The sequence below is a fragment of the Rhinolophus sinicus genome, linkage group LG02 (assembly GCF_036562045.2).
Source record: "Rhinolophus sinicus isolate RSC01 linkage group LG02, ASM3656204v1, whole genome shotgun sequence".
NCBI classification, from domain to species: domain Eukaryota; kingdom Metazoa; phylum Chordata; class Mammalia; order Chiroptera; family Rhinolophidae; genus Rhinolophus; species Rhinolophus sinicus.
The window spans coordinates 96580019-96598430 of NC_133752.1; the positions used below are offsets into that span (position 1 = coordinate 96580019).

Sequence of the window (18412 nt, forward strand, 5' to 3'; positions counted from 1 at the left end):
TCATGAAACGAGCCTGCCCCCAGTCCTCGGATGTCATCTGGGGATCCCAAAGGAACTTTATTATAGTATAGTAAGTAAAACTCCCAAATGCTATTTTTGCTCAAATTAACCAGACATCTGGGCAAAGGATGTGGGTTAGGGTTTTAAGTCCCTAGAACATACTATCTCTGTCTCAGAAGACCTAAAACATGGCAAACATGTTCTATTCAAAGACATCCAGAACTTGAGTGAGGTACATCAGGATTTGAGTACAGTTGACCCTTGAACATCATGGGGATTAGAGGCACAGTCAAAAATCCATATGTAACTGACTCCCTTCAAAACTTAACTACTAATAGCCTACTGTTGACCAGAAGCTTTACGATAAGATAGTCAGTTGATAAACACATATTTTGTATGTTATATGTACTACATACTGTGTTCTTACAATAAAGTAAGCTAGAGAAAAGAAAATGTTATTAAGAAAATCATAAGGTTCATCTGAGTCTTTCAAATTGTTACAAATCTCCAAAACATTTCCCAATATATTTATTGAAAAAAATCTGTGTATGAGTGGACTGGTACAGTTCAAACCCGTGTTGTTCCCGAGTCAACTGTATTTGCAGTTCACATTGGGGTGTACATGGTTCAATACGTGATACATTCCAGTCCAGGAAGAAAGGTCCACTTTATAATGAGGGGTTCTAATTATGGAAGATCCCAAAGTATTACTAATTATATTACCGTATTACTCTAGTAAAAATATTACTAATTGTTGTAACTGAATCCAAATTTTTCCAATGAAACATAACTCTCCCCTTTTCTTCTCTCTACTCATCAGCTTTGGAACATTAAATTAATTGGTTATTAATCAGGTAATAAACTTTTACATTTTTTAATCAAGGTTGAATAAACTCTGTGGGATTAAATAGACTAGAGTTTTGCGAGAGAAAAGGAAATACTATTTTTCCCAAGATGACATTCCTGAATATCACTGTCAAAATGTTACCTGATAGGAAAAAATTACAGGAATAATTAAACTTCTTATGTATTTAATGGATTTTTCTTTGTTAACATTCATTAGTGCAAGTCCTTCCTAAAATCTTGTGAAGTATTAGGTTGGTGCAAAAGTAATTGCGGTTTAAAAGGTTAAAAATAATTGCAAAAACCGCAATTACTTTTGCACCAACCTAATAGATAAATTTCTTTTTTAATTTGAATAAACATAAAGTCCTCAGAAATTACACTCATGGTTACTAAAATACATATTAAAGAAAATATGTCAATAATACATGCTTTATAATTTTATATTTAAAATCAAATGTGTCTGAATTATTTTCAAATGTGTCCTCTGATATAAATGTGGCAAAATGAAAAATTGTGCTTAGAATGTTAATTTTGATAGTTCAAGAAATATGCCAGTTAGAATGATCAATGTATAACTTGGATACTGGTTCCTCTACAGAACAAAGCTAAAAGGAATTCCCTTTGCCTATTTCCCCCTTGGGATATCTGGGTGTGGTTTATTTTCTTCTCTGGATGGAACAAAAATATGCAGGAAAATCTTCTTTTACAACTAAAAATTCCTTGTGCTTACAAGCAAGTTTAAGGAGGAAAAAAAAGCAGCAGATCAAGCCTGTCTTAATCGTTTGCTTACACTGGTGCATATATTGGATTTTTTCCAGGTTAACAAAAATAAAGCCACAGGGAAGATATATGCAGTAGTATATTTAAGCTACCAGCTCCCACACATTTTAATGGCTGAAAGAATATAAAAAATATGAAGGCAGAAGAAAAACAGTAAGCAGTTATGAAACATAACAAGGTTTCTTATTCTTTATTAGTTTAAAGGAAGCTAGAACCTGATAACAATAGGCTGCATATGGTTCAGAACCAAACAAAGACTGCTTAATTATTTATTTTGCATTTGCTCCTTTTAGGAAGTGAGAAAAAACAGCTCAATTGGCACTCAAGTTTATTTTCAATTAAAATCTCCATAAATTAGAAAACATCTCATAAAACAGGGAAAAGGGAAAAAACGTTATTCAGAAAAAACTTTCTTATGTATGCTTTTTTTCTGTAGTGCCTTGGATTGTGTGCTCAGTCTCAGAAGGCCACTTAAAAAATAATTCAACCTCTGTGTTCCTGTTTAGGATAATACATAATAGTGTTTTTTCCTTTGGTGCAAATAAGAGGAAAAATTTAAACTTGCTTAGATTTGAGCATTGAAAACACTTGCCCCTCCCCCCAAATTCTGCCATTTGCTCATGTCCCACATGAATAAAAGGATGCCACTTAGAAAGCAGGGCCTTGCTGCCATTGTATTTTTTCTAATTAAAATTCAGAGTATTAAGCACAGTTGAATACATCCATGCATACATGACATACCGTTATTACATACCGGAAGCTCCACTCAAGAGCACTGAGCAAAGCCTCATTTCATAACATCATTAACATTCATTGTATGCTGCGGTTCAGAAGGGCTTTGTCAAAGCAGATAATAATGGCCTGTCAGAAAAGCGCAAACAGAAATTTATATTAAATTGTCCTTCCTCTCCTGTTTTAGTATGGAACTCTAGTTCCCAGTATATGGATTCAGAGCTCAATTTCAAAGGCTTCCAGGTACTTAAGACTGTGAAATGTTACCAAAATAGAGTATATACATATATAAAAAAAAATTAAGTGCGAAATATTTGAGTAACTAGGTGGGGGTACAGCAATCAAGCACAATGACTGTATCGACACAAAAGAAGGTGTGGCTCAGCAGTGTGAAGGTAGATAGAACTCTTAGTCACAAGGTGGAGTGTTTAATTTGGAACAAGTCAAATAAAAGTCTTGCTTTCTTTTCCTTGAGAACCTTTGATACTCTTTATGTTATAATCTCAAAAAAGAAAGCTCTCTCATTAAAACATTTTTTTTCTTTCCTGTCCTGCTGAGTGAAGACGCCCGGGGAGACAAACTTTACATGCTGGCTTCCTGAGTGCAGTCGTAAGTCATGATGTTATCTGGAGATTCGATGGGAAGAATTTCATTCTTTAGACTCGATACTTTTCTTTTCCATGTTCATTGATCACACATATGTGCTGAAACAATAAAGGATTAATTGTTTCAATTAATTCTTTTTCAATTTCAGTTGACATACAATATTACATTTCTTTCAGGTGTACAACATAGTGATTAGACATTTATACAACTTACAAAGTGATCACCTGATAAGTCTAATACCCATCTGACACCATACATAGTTATTACAATATGCATCAGTTTCTTAACATGAGATGCAGAAAACTTTGTGCAGTAATAACAGAATGTCATCTGGTAATTGGTTACTGTTCATTTAAAAATACATGTGTGTATTTGAGTGTGCGTGTGTTTATGTAAAATCTAAAGAGACCCATTCAAATGCTTGACAAAAATTTCTTTGTTGTTTTAGTTTTGAGCCCTTTTCTGAATTTAGCTCTCTGGGTCTATGACAACCAGAAATGCTGAGGGAGCAGTATTGGTTAGTAAGAGTGGAGATAGAAATCTCTTACTGGTAAAATTACAATCTCTAGGCTGAATGGAGAAAGAGCCATAAAAAAATAATATTGACTCTTATTTGACCCTTTTTGGGTAGCAAGAAATGTATCAGGAATACTTTGATTGCAATAAACAGAAATGGAGTCAGGCTAATAATGTAAGTAAAAAAGGGGGTTTTATTGGTAGGATACTAGGGTAGCTAATAGAAACAAAGGAAAGGCTGAGCAAGAAGCAACTGGAAAGCAGGAACAGGGGTAGCTCTGGACCTTAGCCCATGGCTTAAGCCCAAAAATCCCTTGGCCTCTGTGACTTTTGGGTTAAGTTTCTAATTCTTAGGAGAGAGAGAGAGAGAGAGAGATATTAAACCATTGCTCCCAAATTGGGAACAGTTATGAGCTGCTGCATGCCACTGTAATTGGCACCTGCTAGATTTCAAGCACAGACACAAAACAAGTTATAGGATGTTGAGTATTACTATGGATGGGTGGGCATAGTCAGTGACTTGGAGAAAAATCAACATCAAGCCATAGTTCTGCTTTTAGCTTCCTTATTTCTTTAGTATAAAATAGAGATAATCATAATGGCTTCTATCACCCTAATTCCTATCTTGTGGGATACAGGAGGAAATGAATTGAGATTATGCATGCAAAGTGCCCAGAATATTACTGACATAAAAGATAATCAGGAAATGGCAGCCATCGTTACTACTATTTCAATATTTTTTAAACTGATAAAACTGTTTAAGGAAAGGAAGGTAGAGATTTGCACGCAAGACTTACATTCAGATCTCTGAAGTATTCATTGTAATCTAAGGCATAACCCACCACAAATAAGTTCGGAATCTCAAATCCAGCATCTGAGGAGAGAGGGGTAAAAAAAAAAAAAAAAAAAAAAATTTAGATAAGTATAAATGCTATTGTTGGCACTTCAACAGTGAGGACTTTTTATTTAGGCAGAAGCAAGTGAGAAAAGTGATGAGCAACACATAGGATGAGCCCAGTAGGGACCTGGACCAGAGTGAAGTACTAAGGGAGACAAGACAAACAAGCAGATATACAATGAAGAATGACTGTACCCCTGGTATCCAGAGCTGAGGAAGGGCTTGGGCAGCCCAGTGGGTAACAAGAAGTATGCATGAGCTAGTCATGTAGCCCTGTCGTTCCAAAGCAAGCTGTAGCCAAAGACACAATGCCAAAGGAAATACTCTGGAAAGCCCAAAGTGCAGAAGGTATTATTACAATACTGCAGTATGTGGACAGGTAGATGCATAGGCTGTTGCGACTAGGAGGTGATCCTCCCACTGTACTCTGTGTCCTCAGCCAGATAAGGGCTGCAAAGCAAAACTTGGGAGACAAGATGAAAGGAAATGAGATTGTTCAGCTTGAGGAAGAGAATGCTAAGTGTTTTTCCATGCTAGTCTTGGAGTCCACAACGCAGATGACACTAATGCGTGTTTTATCTCTGTTAAGGGCAGAAGGAGAGTAAATGAATTTAAATGCAGTATGAAGTACTTAGGTTAAGCAAAGGAAGAATGTATTGAAAAGATGACATTTATTGAAAAGGATCCTTAAGGAACAGACAGTAGCTCTCCTTCTTTGGAGGTCTTAAAACAGAATAAATGTGCTTATGGTCCAGTGGTTTTCCAAAATCAAGTTTTTTGGAATCTATGTTTGTTTATACAGTATTGCAGATGAGAGATGTTCTTGCTTACTTTTACAAAACTGTACTTTGGTGCAGCCAGTGGACTTACAGCACAGAAGAAGTTACCTCCATGGTGACTGCTCACCGCCATTTTGATCCCTATGACCAAAGATGCTTTCACATGGAGAAACCAACTGGTTCCTGCTCACAGAAAGTGCTAGAGGTGAGGGACTTATTTTCTAGGGGATTGCATTATGTGTCACTGTTAGAAAGCCCCTTTGGTCCTTTCAAACTGTAGGTTCTTGAGAAAAATAATCAAAGAGGAGATGCACAAGCAGAAGAAAAGATTGTCATTGAGCATATAAAAGGTGTCGAGTATATAGGAAAGAATCAAACAGGAGAAAGAAACAAAAAGCACAAAGTCTCAGAAATCCAGGGAGAAAGAAGAAACAGAGATTCTGAGCTGGCTAAAAGAATATTAGTAACCCCCAGGGAACCCCGGTTGTAACGATAATGACTTTACAGTGAGCAATCAAACTTGAGACTAGGCATGGCAACTCAAACTGGGAAAAGCTAGTTCAGAAAGCTAAATCTTCAGAGCTTTCATGGAATAAAAGAAGGGCATTGTTGGATGAGTAGGACTGGAGAACTGTCAAGAATCAGGGGGATCTATCTCTCGCTGATAAAGGGGTGCAATTCCTACACTGATATTTGCAATTGCAGATGTTACTTACAGATATAGCGCAGCCAGAAGAGCAGTGATTGGAACCAGACTGGTTGGGTTCAATACTGACTTACACCTATAGCTATATGACCTTGGCAGGCGATTTAACCTTGCTGTGTTCAATTTCCTCATCTGTAAAGTGGGCATAACAATAAGAGCAATGTTGAGAGGATTACATGTGTCAATCTCTGTGTAGCTCTTGGAATAGTGTCGGGCACATCACAACCTCTTACTAGTGTTTACTGTTACTACTTTATTAATGTTGTTGCTATGAGCGACAAGAAATTTGTAATTAGTTGGATGCAGCTGAAGTGAGTACCTTTCAATTTCAGTTAAAACCTTTTCTGTATAGTATCTTACATTATTTCCTTAGAAGATTTCTGTTTATTAACCTGTCCAAGCTTAACTACATCCAGAATATATTCCCCAAGCCAGTAAAAGGACAGGAATACACGAATACGTCTATCTGCCCAGAACTGACACTGCCTACATTGAATACATCCAGAGTAGGAATGAAACTTGTTTTTAGAATAGAGTCACTGGCTAAATGTCACTGGCACATTACCCATCCATAGCATGCTTCTCTTGCTGTAATGTTTGTTCAGCTTGCTGATGAGAACTGTAGCCAAATTATCTCGGAGGCTTTAGAGCAAATGGAAGTTATAAAAATCAAGCTGAAGTCTGCCTATGCAAGTGAAAAAAAAAATCACCTCCAGTGTTATAATAATAAATAATCAAGCTGCTTGTTTATCCTTTTTGCCCTAGAGGAGGAAAGTCTTTCAGAACACATGTCTGAAGTCAAGTGTGAAGATAGTATCTAGAGATACTTGATCTGCTAATTCTCTGTGTTATTTTTTGTGTGTCTGTGAAGTTATATTTTATTTTAATTTTTTATAGAATTATAGTTGACATACACTATTATATTAGCTTCAGGTGTGCAACATAGTGATTTAATGCTTTTTTTTTTTTTTTGGTAAAATAGTAATTTTTTCTTTTCTTAATTTTATTTTATTAAATTTATTGGGGTGACAATTGTTAGTAAAATTACATAGATTTCAGGTGTACAATTCTGTATTACATCATCTATAAATCCCATTGTGTGTTCATCACCCAGAGTCAGTTCTCCTTCCATCACCATATATTCGATCCCCCTTACCCTCATCTCCCACACCCCACCCATGATCACCACAGTAAGTCTAGTTATTTCCTGTCATCAAAGTTATTACAATATTATTGACAACATTCCATATACCGTACATTTAATTCTCTGTGATACTAAACTTTTGTTTGGAGGTGGTAGGGAGATGTTTCAGATTTCCCTTTCTGTGTGCTAAAAGTTAGGCTCACTGAAGGTCAGCATTGTGCACTGTCTGGTTGTTCCAGAGATGGTATATGAGAATCCCCCTAAGGGGACAGTGGTCATGGCAGGATTCCTGTGTATCCGAGTCAGTCCAGCAAGATCAAGTCTCCCTCCACCCCCTAAAACTTATTAGCTGAGTTCTTTGGAGGTAAAGGGCTATGAAAAACATAAAAATCAAAATGTCCATGCACACAATCGAGTTCCTCTGAAAGATGTAAATTAGAATTAAGCCCCTTGTTGTAAAGAGTTCTATTCTCACTGGCAAGGCTGGGGAGACCATAGGGAATTTGTGGGACTACCAGTCTTATACATCTCCCATTTCACATAGAATGCCATAAAATAAGAATTTCTTAAACATAAACCACCATAGCCAACCAACCAACCCATCAACGAACAGAAACCAGAAACACTTACAGTCAGGTCTAAAGCCATCACTTCTAGGTGTTCTCTTCACCAACAAACTACCGTTAAAAACAAAACAAAACAAAAAACTTTAGTGATCCAAATAAAATCTCTGTGAATTGCAAATAGAATCAAACATCATTAAAATATGTATTTAAAATGTGTTCTTTTCTCCTTGAGCAGGTGGGGCATGATCACAGCCCTCTAACTCATGCTTCTGCTACTGCGGCACCACCGCAGTGATTCTGGATAAAGGGGGGTGGAGTGAAGGGCACTGGCACCACGACCCAGCCAGCTGCTCCTGGAAACAGCTAGAGGCACAGCAAGGAGGGACTGAGCCACCGCAAAACACGTCCTCTTCCCTTTCCTCTCTCTCAGGCAAGCTGTCAAATCGGATATTTGTTCAGTGTGGTCAAACCGGCTATTTGTTCAGTGTGGTCAAACCATAACACTCCAGAGCAAAAGGTCGCTGGTTTGGGGTAGACTGCACTCTTTGAAAACAGCACCCTGTGTTAGCAGCCCTCTTGGACAGGTTTGAAAAGACAGAAACAATGATGATGTGATTGTCCTACTCACCTGGCCACCTTAATCATGTTGGGCTTGTATTTCTCTAAGCGACTGAGCAGCGCTTTCATGGTCCTCCCTGTTCCAACAACATCCTTTGCAAAGAGGACAGACAAATTCAACCAAATGCATTTGGGCAGCATAATAGATTTTTCATCCAGACAGGTAATTATATTCCTTATTAATAATGCATCGTAATTAGAATTGCCATTGAATTGGAGTGAAAGGAGGAGGCAGAGTTGGTTATATTTTTTAGACAGGTGCTTCCTTCTGGGCTTGGGAGAATATATTGGTATTTCCTCGAATCCTTGAGCTGTGTTAAAAGGCTAAATTCGGCCTTTGGAGAGCATGTGGGGCTCCTCATTGAGTACATTTGGACTCGTGCACGCATATTCAAGGACTAAATTTGGCCCCGAGGTTATGTAATACAATACAGGACGCATGAATTTTCATGGACATGGGATGTACATCTGAATACACTGAATGGATAAACACCTTCCCCTTGCCCTCCCCATTCAAGAGGGGACTCTAAGCCTGGGAAGTGAGATGTGTCTGGACGGCAGCTGGTGACAGCCCTTGAATTCTGAGGGTACGAGGCTGCAATAAGCTGAGGCTCATGTCCGCTGATGAGCTGCTGAGCAATTAGAGTAGAATGGGCAGCACAAATTTATTGTCCTTGGGACAGAAATCAGCTGTCAGGAGCTGATTGTCAGAACAAGAGGTCTGAATTTAACCAGGGTTGGGCAATTCATTTAGCTAGAGGGTCTACTTCACGGGTTATGTCTCAGCCAGAACTGCAGATACATATGGCACACACAGGCAATTGTGTAACAAAAGCTTGAAAACAGGCTCCCTTGAATTTTTGCCATCTGATAAGCCAGGTGTGCTCTTGAAGGAAACATGGACATTTGCTATATTAGTCCACTGCTGCCATAAAGTCTGTTTTTTTGTCCTCCCTTCCTCCTTCTCCCGCTCCCTGTTCCCTCCCTTTTGTTCTTTCTTTTTTAAAAACACAAAAAACAATTAAATTAAATCATAGCTTTCCTTTGGAATGCCATTCTAAAATTGACTGTATTTTTTATTTGGATGCTGAAGGTAGAAATGATCAAAGTCATTAGAGGTTATTAGCAAGAACACTCACTTAAAGGCGAAGAGAGTTCTAACCTTGGCTTTTCTATTAAATAAATTGGGTTCTCAGGGCTCGTTTCCTTTTCTTTAAAAATGTCTGATTCACAAATAGGCATAAGAACAAATTTAGACAGTGTGAAACTAGATATAAAAAATGACAAAGTACCACACAACTTGCAAAGCTTTTTTTCTTGGTTATTTCAAGTCCGAGATTCTAGCTGGCTCCTAGTCAACAAATCTGGACAGCCAATAGGAATCCAATAAATCCCTGGCCAATTCAATGACAAGTTCTATATTTTAAAACTCACCATTAGATTCTTTCAACTTTCAAATATGGATTAGGAAAAGTCGGCTTACCTCAACAATGAGGACATTCTGAAAAACAAACACCAGTTATTTAGAATATGATGCAAATCTGGCTCACAAGATAAACACACATTTTGCTTACAGTTAGAATTTCACAATTTGCTTAGCTGGACCGCCCCACTCTATCTAACCCAAATGCTTGGAGACAATCTCGGTGTTCCTGACTCATTTCTACGGTCTCTCTGGGATTACTTGGTGTTACAATATTAATATCTTTATTCGGGTTAGGAGCAGGCTTATCTTAGACTCTGTTACCTGTCTGAGGAACTACTCATAAAGTGACCCCACCTCCACAATTCTTGCCAGTGCCCCACCCCGCATTCTTTGAGATACAAAGCTTACTATGCCTTTTACCAGGGAAGCAAAGCTGACATAAACTGCATTGTTAATGGAGACAATGCACAGTAGAGGGATCCCATACTCAGCTGTGACAGAGCTAATCCTGAGTAGCCACCAAAATCACTGGGGATTCTGTACTTACTTTTGAATTTTCAACCCCGAGGAAGGGGGTGGGCTAGGGAGAGGGCTGTGAGGTGCCTGGTTTTTAATTTTAGTGACCTGGTGAGATTCATTGCTATGTACTCTCAATACATTCATCGACTTCTCCCCTAAGAACACTGATTATGTTTCATTTTAATTTCTTGTTTGATACCCGTCTTCCCCACTAGACTATAAAATCCATGAGGGTGGGAATCATGTTTGTTTAGCTTACTACGTATTCTCAGTCCCCAGCATAAATACCTGTAGATAGATGCTCCATAATTATTTGTTGAATGAAGGAATAATAACTGATTACACTTATTAATGAGTTAAAATCAACCAATTAAATGGATTAGTAGTTACATGTCAATACTGTCCCACCAAATTAAAATATGACTGTGTTAATATGCCATTCCAATTAACTAAATGGTGTGGATAGTTCCTCAGTGTAATGGTGCCTTTCTTTAGATGACCTTTCATTTATCCCTATGATTCATATAATACTTTAAAAAAATTACATTAAGGCTTGCACCTTAGGTATCTTACTTATATCTACTGCAAATGAGATTTAAGGAATAAAAATGTTAATCAACCAACCAAAAAGTCTGTTAAATTTGCACCATATTACTTTATGTGTCAAATGAATTCTGAGGTAGAATTCTTTCAGGAAGTGTTTTTCTCTCAGGTATGGTATTTTATTTCGTCATTAAATTCCCTGAAAATCTTAATTTTACCATTAAAATGTAAGATTATTTTGTCCACTTTTGAGGTAATTCATGCTCCCAGTATCCTCTCTACCCTAGGAATCACAATGACAGAGGACTCTCCTTGGTATTCTAACCAGATTTGCTATGATCTTAACCATGAACCCATAACATTTAGTTAGGATGCGCATTTCTGGTTTGACAGAGAGTGACCAACCATGCCTATTAACAAAAGAGAATACTGGGAAAATAATTGGTAAATTTAATCTCCTGGTTTAGGATCTCTTTTTGTTTCAGTCTGACAATGAAAAACCTTTCTAAACTGTTAGTCTGCATTTTTGCCTAATTAAGTGCACTGATTGTAATTAAATCTTTTTTTTTGAAAGTTCAGAACCTTGCAAAACAAAAGAGTCATCTTTGAGAAGATTATCTTCAACTATAAGATGAAGTGGTGGCTAAGAAGTGGGACACGGATGTGTACAAATCCAGATATATATTGTCAAAATTACTTAAACACACTTAAAAATCCACGTAATGCATACAAAAGTTAAAAATCAAATAGAAAAGTCTATTTTCTAAATGTTGATGTCTGTCTGTTTAAAGTATTTTACGATGTTTATGTACTTTAAAATAAAGGTCATCGCGATATTCTTTATTATGCATAGCTAAATATTGTCACATTTAATAAAATCACAATTTCTTTTTAAAAATATCTTTATTAAAAATACAGCTAACATACATTATTATATTAATTTCAGGGGTATACCATAGCTTTCAACATTTATATACCTGAAGAAGTGATCACCATGATAAGTCCAGCAACCATCTGACTACATACCATGCTATCATAATATTATTATTGACTATATTCCCGGTGTTGTGTATTACATTCACATGTTTTGTACATGGAAATTTGGACCTCTTACTCCCCCTCACCTTTTCCGCCCATTTTAATTTTTTCAATTACAGTGAACATTCAATATTATTTTATATTAATTTCCGGTGTACAGCAGAGTGGTTAGACATTTACATAATTTAAGAAAAGATTCCTCTGACTAGTCGAATACCCACCTGGCACTATACATAGTTACTGTCATATAATTGATTATATTCCTTATGCTATACCCTACATCCCAATAACTACTTTGTAACAACCAATTTATACTTCTTAATCCCTTCCCCTTTTTTCACCCTCACACACTACCTCCCATCCCACCCAGCTACCATCAAAATGTTCTCTGTATCTATGAGTTTGTTTCTGTTTTTTGTGTTTATTTTGTTCTTTAGATTCCACATATAAGCGAAATCACATTGCATCTGTCTTTCTCTGTCTTACACTCCACTCAGCACAATACTCTCCAGGTCCATCTATGCCACCACAGATGGCAACAACCCATTCTCTTCCATGGTCAAGCAATATTCCACTGTATATATAGGTATCATCTCCTCTTTATCCATTCATCCATTGACAGACTGCCTCTGCATCTTGGCCATTGTTAACAATGCAGCAATGAACATATGGATGCACAAGTCCCTTTGAAGTGGTGTTTTGGGTTTCTTCAGATAAATACCCAGAAGTGGGATTATCGGCTTCTTCTTTGTCTCTTCTTATAGCTTTTGTGTTAAGGTCTATTTTGTCTGGTATAAATATTACTATTCCAGCTTTTTTTTTTTAATTTCTGTTTTTATGAAATATCATCTTCCTTCCCTTTACTTTCCATCTGTGTGTGTCTTTTGATCTGAAGTGAGTCTGTTGTAGGCAGCATATGTAAAGGCCTTGCTTTCTTATTTTTTTTTAATTCAGCCCTCCTATGTCTTTTGAGTGGAGTATTTAATCCATTTACATTGAAAGTAATTGTTGATAGATAATGTAGCTATTGCCATTTTATTATTCAGAATTTTGATCTTTTTCCCTCCATCTTAAAAAAGTCCCTCTAACATTCCTTGTAACACTGGTTTGGTAGTGATGAAATCCTTTAAATTTATCTTGTCTGGAAAACTCCTTATCTGCCCTTTGGTTTTAAATGATAGCCTTGCTGGATAGAGTAATCTTGCTTCTAGATCCTTGCTTTTCATCATGTTGAATATTTCCTGCCACTCCCTTCTTGCCTGCAAAATTTCTGTTGAGAAATCAGCTGACAGTCTTATGGGAGCTCCCTTATAAATTACTAGTTGCCTTTCTCTTGCTGCTTTTAGGACTCTCTCTTTGTTTTTAACCTTTGCCATTCTAATTATGATGTGTCTTGGTGTTGGCCTCTTTGGGTTCATTTTTTGGGGGACTCTCTGCACTTCCTGGGCTTGCATGTCTATTTCCTTCTCCAGGTTAGGAAAGCTTTCAGTCATTATTTCCTCAAATTGGTTCTCAATCCCTTGCTTTCTCTCTTCTCCTTCTGGTACCCCTATGATGCGAATGTTGTTACACTTGATGTTGTCCCAGAGGTCTCTTAAACTATCCTCATATTTTTTTGGATTCTTTTTCTTTTTGCTATTCTGATTGGGTGTTTTCTGCTACTTTGTCTTCCAAATCGCTGATTTGATCCTTTGCTTCATCCAGTTTCTAGTGATTCCTTCTAATGCATTCTTCATTTCAGTTATTGTATTCTTCACTTCTGACTGGTTTTTTTAAAATGGTTCCTATGTCCTTTTTTTATGCTTGCTATCTCTTTGTTGAAGTTCTCACTAAGTTTCTTGAGCATCCTTATAACCATTGTTTTGAACTCTCTCTGGTAGGTTGCTTGCCTCCAGTTTGCTTAGTTTTTTTTCTGGAGTTTTCTCCTGTTCTTTCATATGGGACGTATTTCTTTGTTTCCTCATTTTGGCTGCCTCTCTGCGTTTGTTTCTATGTATTAGGTAGATCTGCTATGTCACCCATCAGGTGGCCATATGTCCTGTGGGGCCCTGGCACCATCTCCTCCAGGTGTTCCAGGAGTGTCCCTTGATTGGGCTTTGTGTGTCCGCCTAGTTGAGCCATGATTGCTATTGGCAGGTCAATGGGTGGGATTGACCCTCAGGGTGATTGGCTGTGAGGTTTAACCACGTCCACAGCTCATGAACTGTTGTGTGGGGGACTTACCCCACTGAGTGGGATTCACCCCAGTGGGCTCTGTTACCTGTTGAGATGACTCTTTGGGTGTGCTGCTTGTGCGGCTAATTGGGCAGTGCTCTGAAGCCAACCTCCAAGTGTGTTAGTTTTGGGGCCTCTTAGGAGGGGCTCTGGTGCAGGCCCAGGCAACTACCTGGTAGGAGCTACAAAGTGATCTGCAGTTGTTTGCTGCCTGTGCTAAACCTAGAGGCATATGGGTGAGGCCACGCTGTGAATTAAGGACGTCTGCCACCAGTACCAGGCCTAGGGTTGCTCCACAAAAAGCCAGGACACCCTTAGGCCTGCTGTCACCTGCTGGCTACCTTAAGATTCAGTCACTGATAGAGCTTCATGGCACACAAGTTGGGTGAGGTAGGGTCTCAGGGAGTCACTAGAGTGGGAAGACTTGTGGTTGCCAATTAATGTAGATTCTGGTATCAGTGTTGAGACTGGAGCTACTTGGAAAACATCTCAGAGAACATCGAGGCCAGTCATTGCCTGTGTGGGGCCCAAGGATTCCAATAGTTTACCAAGGAAGAGTGTACACATAGTGCGGGTGGGACTAGCTTCTCACCAAGAAAGTGCCTCCATTGATCCTCAAGTTGGTTGAGAGAAGGGGGTCGCAGTGAGTCAGCAGGGTGGAGCAGTGGAGCTCACCAGCCCAATCAGATTCAGCTTTGGCCTGTGGGTGTGGGCTCAACACAGGAAAGATGGCGTCTGCCTGTTGGCTGCATGGAAGGAAGCCCCCTCACAGGAAAAATGGCAACTGTCCTTCAGCCCTGGCCCCATAGCCACACACCTCAGTTTGCCCTCTCCGTATGCCTCTGACTCCCCCCGAGTCACTGTCCCTCTGCTGGAGCCCAGGATGAGTGTCTGAGAGTGAGTCTGTGTGCGGGCCCCTTAAGAGGATGCGTTTCCCCTAGGCTTCTGTCCCACTCAGACAGTAGGAATCCTGTTTTTCACAGCCAGATGTTGTTGGGGTTCCTCTTTCCAGCACCAGTCCTGCAGGCTGGGGAGCCTGATGTGGGGCTGAGGTCCCTCCCTCCTCCAGGCAGTAAGTTCCGTTAACCACCCTGATTCACAGCTGCCACATGGAGGTTTGGGCCAGCCTGTTTCCTGTCTCTGCCCCTCCTACCAGTCTCGACGTGGTTTCTTTTTTATATCCTTAGTTATAAAATTTCTGTTCAGCTAGACTTGAGATGATTCTTTAGGTTTATTGTTCTGTAATTTAATTGTACTTTTGATGTGTCCATGGAAGGAAGCAGGCACAGTGCTTATCTACTCCACCATCTTGGATTTCTGACAATTTCTAAATATGATATAAAACTTAGCACATATTTAAATTTCTCCAATTGTCCTTAAAATAGCCTTTGTAGCTGGTTTGTCCAATATAAGACCACACATTGGATTTTTAATTCTCTTTTAATTCATAATAGTCTCTTTTTCTGTGTTTCTGTTTCTCAATTTAATAATTTAAGACATTATCTATTTACTATATTATATAATAGATAAGGATTTAGTTCTTTTATACTATTCCACTTCCTTTCCCCATTGCCCAATGCAGTTACTTTGTTACAACTGTATCTTATACTGCTTACATCCCCCCCCCACTAAAGATAATATAATTACAGTGTACTATCATTATATTACCTTTTAGAGCTTGTTTATTCTTTTCTTAGAAGTCCTAATTGTTTTTCCTATCATCTTCCAGTGTGTTATTTTTTTTAGGCAAGCTCTTCTTTCTTGGAAGGATTAGTATGAGAAAAGTATTGGTTAAGTATAGTTTAACTGTATTTCTCAGTGGGTTTTGGAGTATTAAGAAATGGGTTGATAAGGTGCTGCAACTTATAGCTCCTTGCTGGAGCCCACTTGGTTTTGTGGCGGAGGCCACTGAGTCTCGGGGTGGGGTCCCTGTCCCCCTGCACTATGTGTCCCACACGGCGAGGCGCCCCTGCAGTGTTGCGCCTCCTCGGTGGGCTGAGCGTGTTGCTGCTGCTGCTGTGTCCACAGGCTGCGAGGAGTGACTGCAGCCTTCCCCCCCAAGGTGTACCGAATGCCCAGCCAGCTTTGGAAGGTTGTACTAGTTTTCCTGAACGAAGCACAGTAATGTACAAATGTAATAAGGGCTTTGTAAAAGTTCCTGGCAAGCCAGACACAGTGATCTGTTTTAAGGACAATGAGTGGTCACAGACTGCAGAATTCTGTAATCATAGCTGTGACGTTCCAACCAGGCTACTCTTTGCATCTCTCAAACAGCCTTATAAATAACAGAATTATTTCCCAGTGGGTTCCACTGTAGAGTATGAGTGCCATATGGGCTACAAAAGGGATCATTCTCTATCAGGAAAACTAACTTGCCTTCAGAATTTTATGTGGTCCAAACCAGATGAATTTTGTGGGGAAAAAAAAATCATGTCCGGATCCTGAAGAAATAATAAATGGTCATGTTAATATAACAACTGACATATTATTTGGCGCATCCCCCTTCTTCTCATGTAATACAGGGTACAAATAAGTTGGTAGAACTTCTAGTTAGTGTATTCTCGTGGGAAAAACTGTTGATTGGAGTGATCTATTGCCAGAATGCAAGGAAAGTTCTCAAATTTCCAAGGTCACACCAACTTCTCAGAAAGCTACCACAATAAAATAGTCCAGGTACCGAAGCCCTATCAACTCCTCAGAAGCCCATCACAGTAAATGCTCCTGTTACAAAAGCTATACCAACTCCTCAGAAAACCACCACAGTAAATATCCCAGTTACAGAAGCCCCGTCAGCTTCTCAGAAACCACCACAGTAAATATTCCAGCCAGAAAGCCTTCACTAATTCCTCAGAAACCCACCACTGTACATGTTGCAGCTACAGAAGCCTCAACAACTCCTCAGAAAACTATCACAGCAAATGCTTCAGCCACAATAGCCAAAACATCCCATGCATCAAATGTTTTAGTGACAGAGACCCACCAGCATCCCAGACTCTCATCATGGCAAACACTTCTGCTACACAAGTCACAGTAACACAAAAGTTCACTGCTGTACATGACCCAGTGACTAAGGGTCTCCACACAACACAAAGATTGACCTTTGCTCATATTATAGCAACACAGATTTGAGCCGTTCCCAGGGCAACCACGCCTTTTTTTTATGCAAGATCCACATCTTTTCATTCAGGAACCCTTCCGGCAGGGGTCGGCATCATTGCATCTGGACACGCCTTTACAACATTGACAGTTTTGCTATGATGCTAACAATCACTGGCTAGCTGACTTAGCCAAAGAGACAAGAAGAAAGCGTACACAAGTACACAGAATATTTCTAGTTCCTTATAAATTTCTGGAGGCGTGGACACAATATATGCAGTAGTGCTTTTTGTTTTGTATATAATCATTGTCTTTTAAGGTGCGTAGGAGTATCAGTGAAGTGAGGAGAAACGAATCTGTCCTGGAATCATATTCTCAACACTCCTAACCCTCTGGGAAATAGAACAACTCTCAAGACTGAGCGTGATTCCTTTCCTAAAAGTGTAGGAAAGTGTAGAGATTTGTTCATGCTTAAAAGGTGAGCCTGAAGAAAAGGAACAAGTAACTTTTTTCCACTAGATATGTAATGCTATTTTTACTTACAAAGGAAATAAAAATTAAAAACATTAATTAGATATTGAAAACAAACAAAAAAGATATGGTCTAGTCTTTTCTAAGCAAAATTGCCAAAGAGAGATGAACCACATCATAAAATAATCTTTGTTGACTCGAAGGCATTTTTATATTCTCTAATTCTATTAACATGAGTCCGAAAGTGTTGACAAAATATTTTAAATGAAAAACATGCTAATGACCCAGAGTGTTGAATTTCGTGGGTTAGTTGATGGCAATGGAGAAATATAGAAAGAAGGAATAATTCTTTCTTTGTCACACAAGCACAGACAATTAACTAGGACTTAGCCCCTTAATTGTAAGATGTGTTAGCTACAATTTTAATTTTGTTTTTAGGATAATCCTTTTTTTTTTTTTTTTTTTTTTTTTTGCAAAACAGTCCTGTAAAAGGGTGAAAGAATGGAAGGTGTCTTTTTATTAACTTAATGTCTTTAAAAGTATCCAGAGATACTATAATATTAACATAAGAAAATATTCTATATTTCTGAATTGATCCTAAATTATAAATCTTATTCTTTTGTAATATTGAGATTACTTATATTAATTTACATCCATGAACACACTGGTTTTACATGTATAACAAGAAAAGTTCAAGAAGATATGTAAAGAAAAATTTATTTTCCCTAAATGAAATAATTCATTACAAAAAAAAAAAAAAGAAAGAAAGAAATGGATTGATAATATCTGTAACAATACAAATAACTCTCTGAGTTACTTAAAAAGTAAAATTATTTGGTGGGCTCATGAATGATGGGCAGGGAATACTGGTACAGACAAACCGACTGCTATTAAAAGGGAACTGTAGAGAAATC

General features: G+C 38.4%; 1 protein-coding gene and 1 pseudogene across 6 annotated transcripts in view; one reads left to right on the top strand and one right to left on the bottom strand.

Annotated features, from left to right (window-relative positions):
- Positions 1–1801: 1801 nt before the first annotated feature.
- The window catches only part of PRTFDC1 (phosphoribosyl transferase domain containing 1), a 95682-nt gene continuing 79071 nt past the window's right edge, over positions 1802–18412 (bottom strand). For 5 of the 6 annotated variants that reach the window (XM_074324931.1, XM_074324934.1, XM_074324930.1 and 2 more), the window contains 5 exons: positions 9675–9692; positions 8202–8284; positions 7638–7684; positions 4278–4354; positions 1802–3062 (listed from right to left, as the gene is read on the bottom strand). In XM_074324931.1, the coding sequence (XP_074181032.1) occupies positions 3015–3062; positions 4278–4354; positions 7638–7684; positions 8202–8284; positions 9675–9692 (273 nt within the window). In that variant the 3' untranslated portion in view covers positions 1802–3014. The remainder of the gene's footprint in view (positions 3063–4277; positions 4355–7637; positions 7685–8201; positions 8285–9674; positions 9693–18412) is intronic. The other variant, XM_074324933.1, reaches the window with a different exon arrangement.
- Positions 14651–16965, top strand: LOC141568546 (complement decay-accelerating factor pseudogene; annotated as a pseudogene).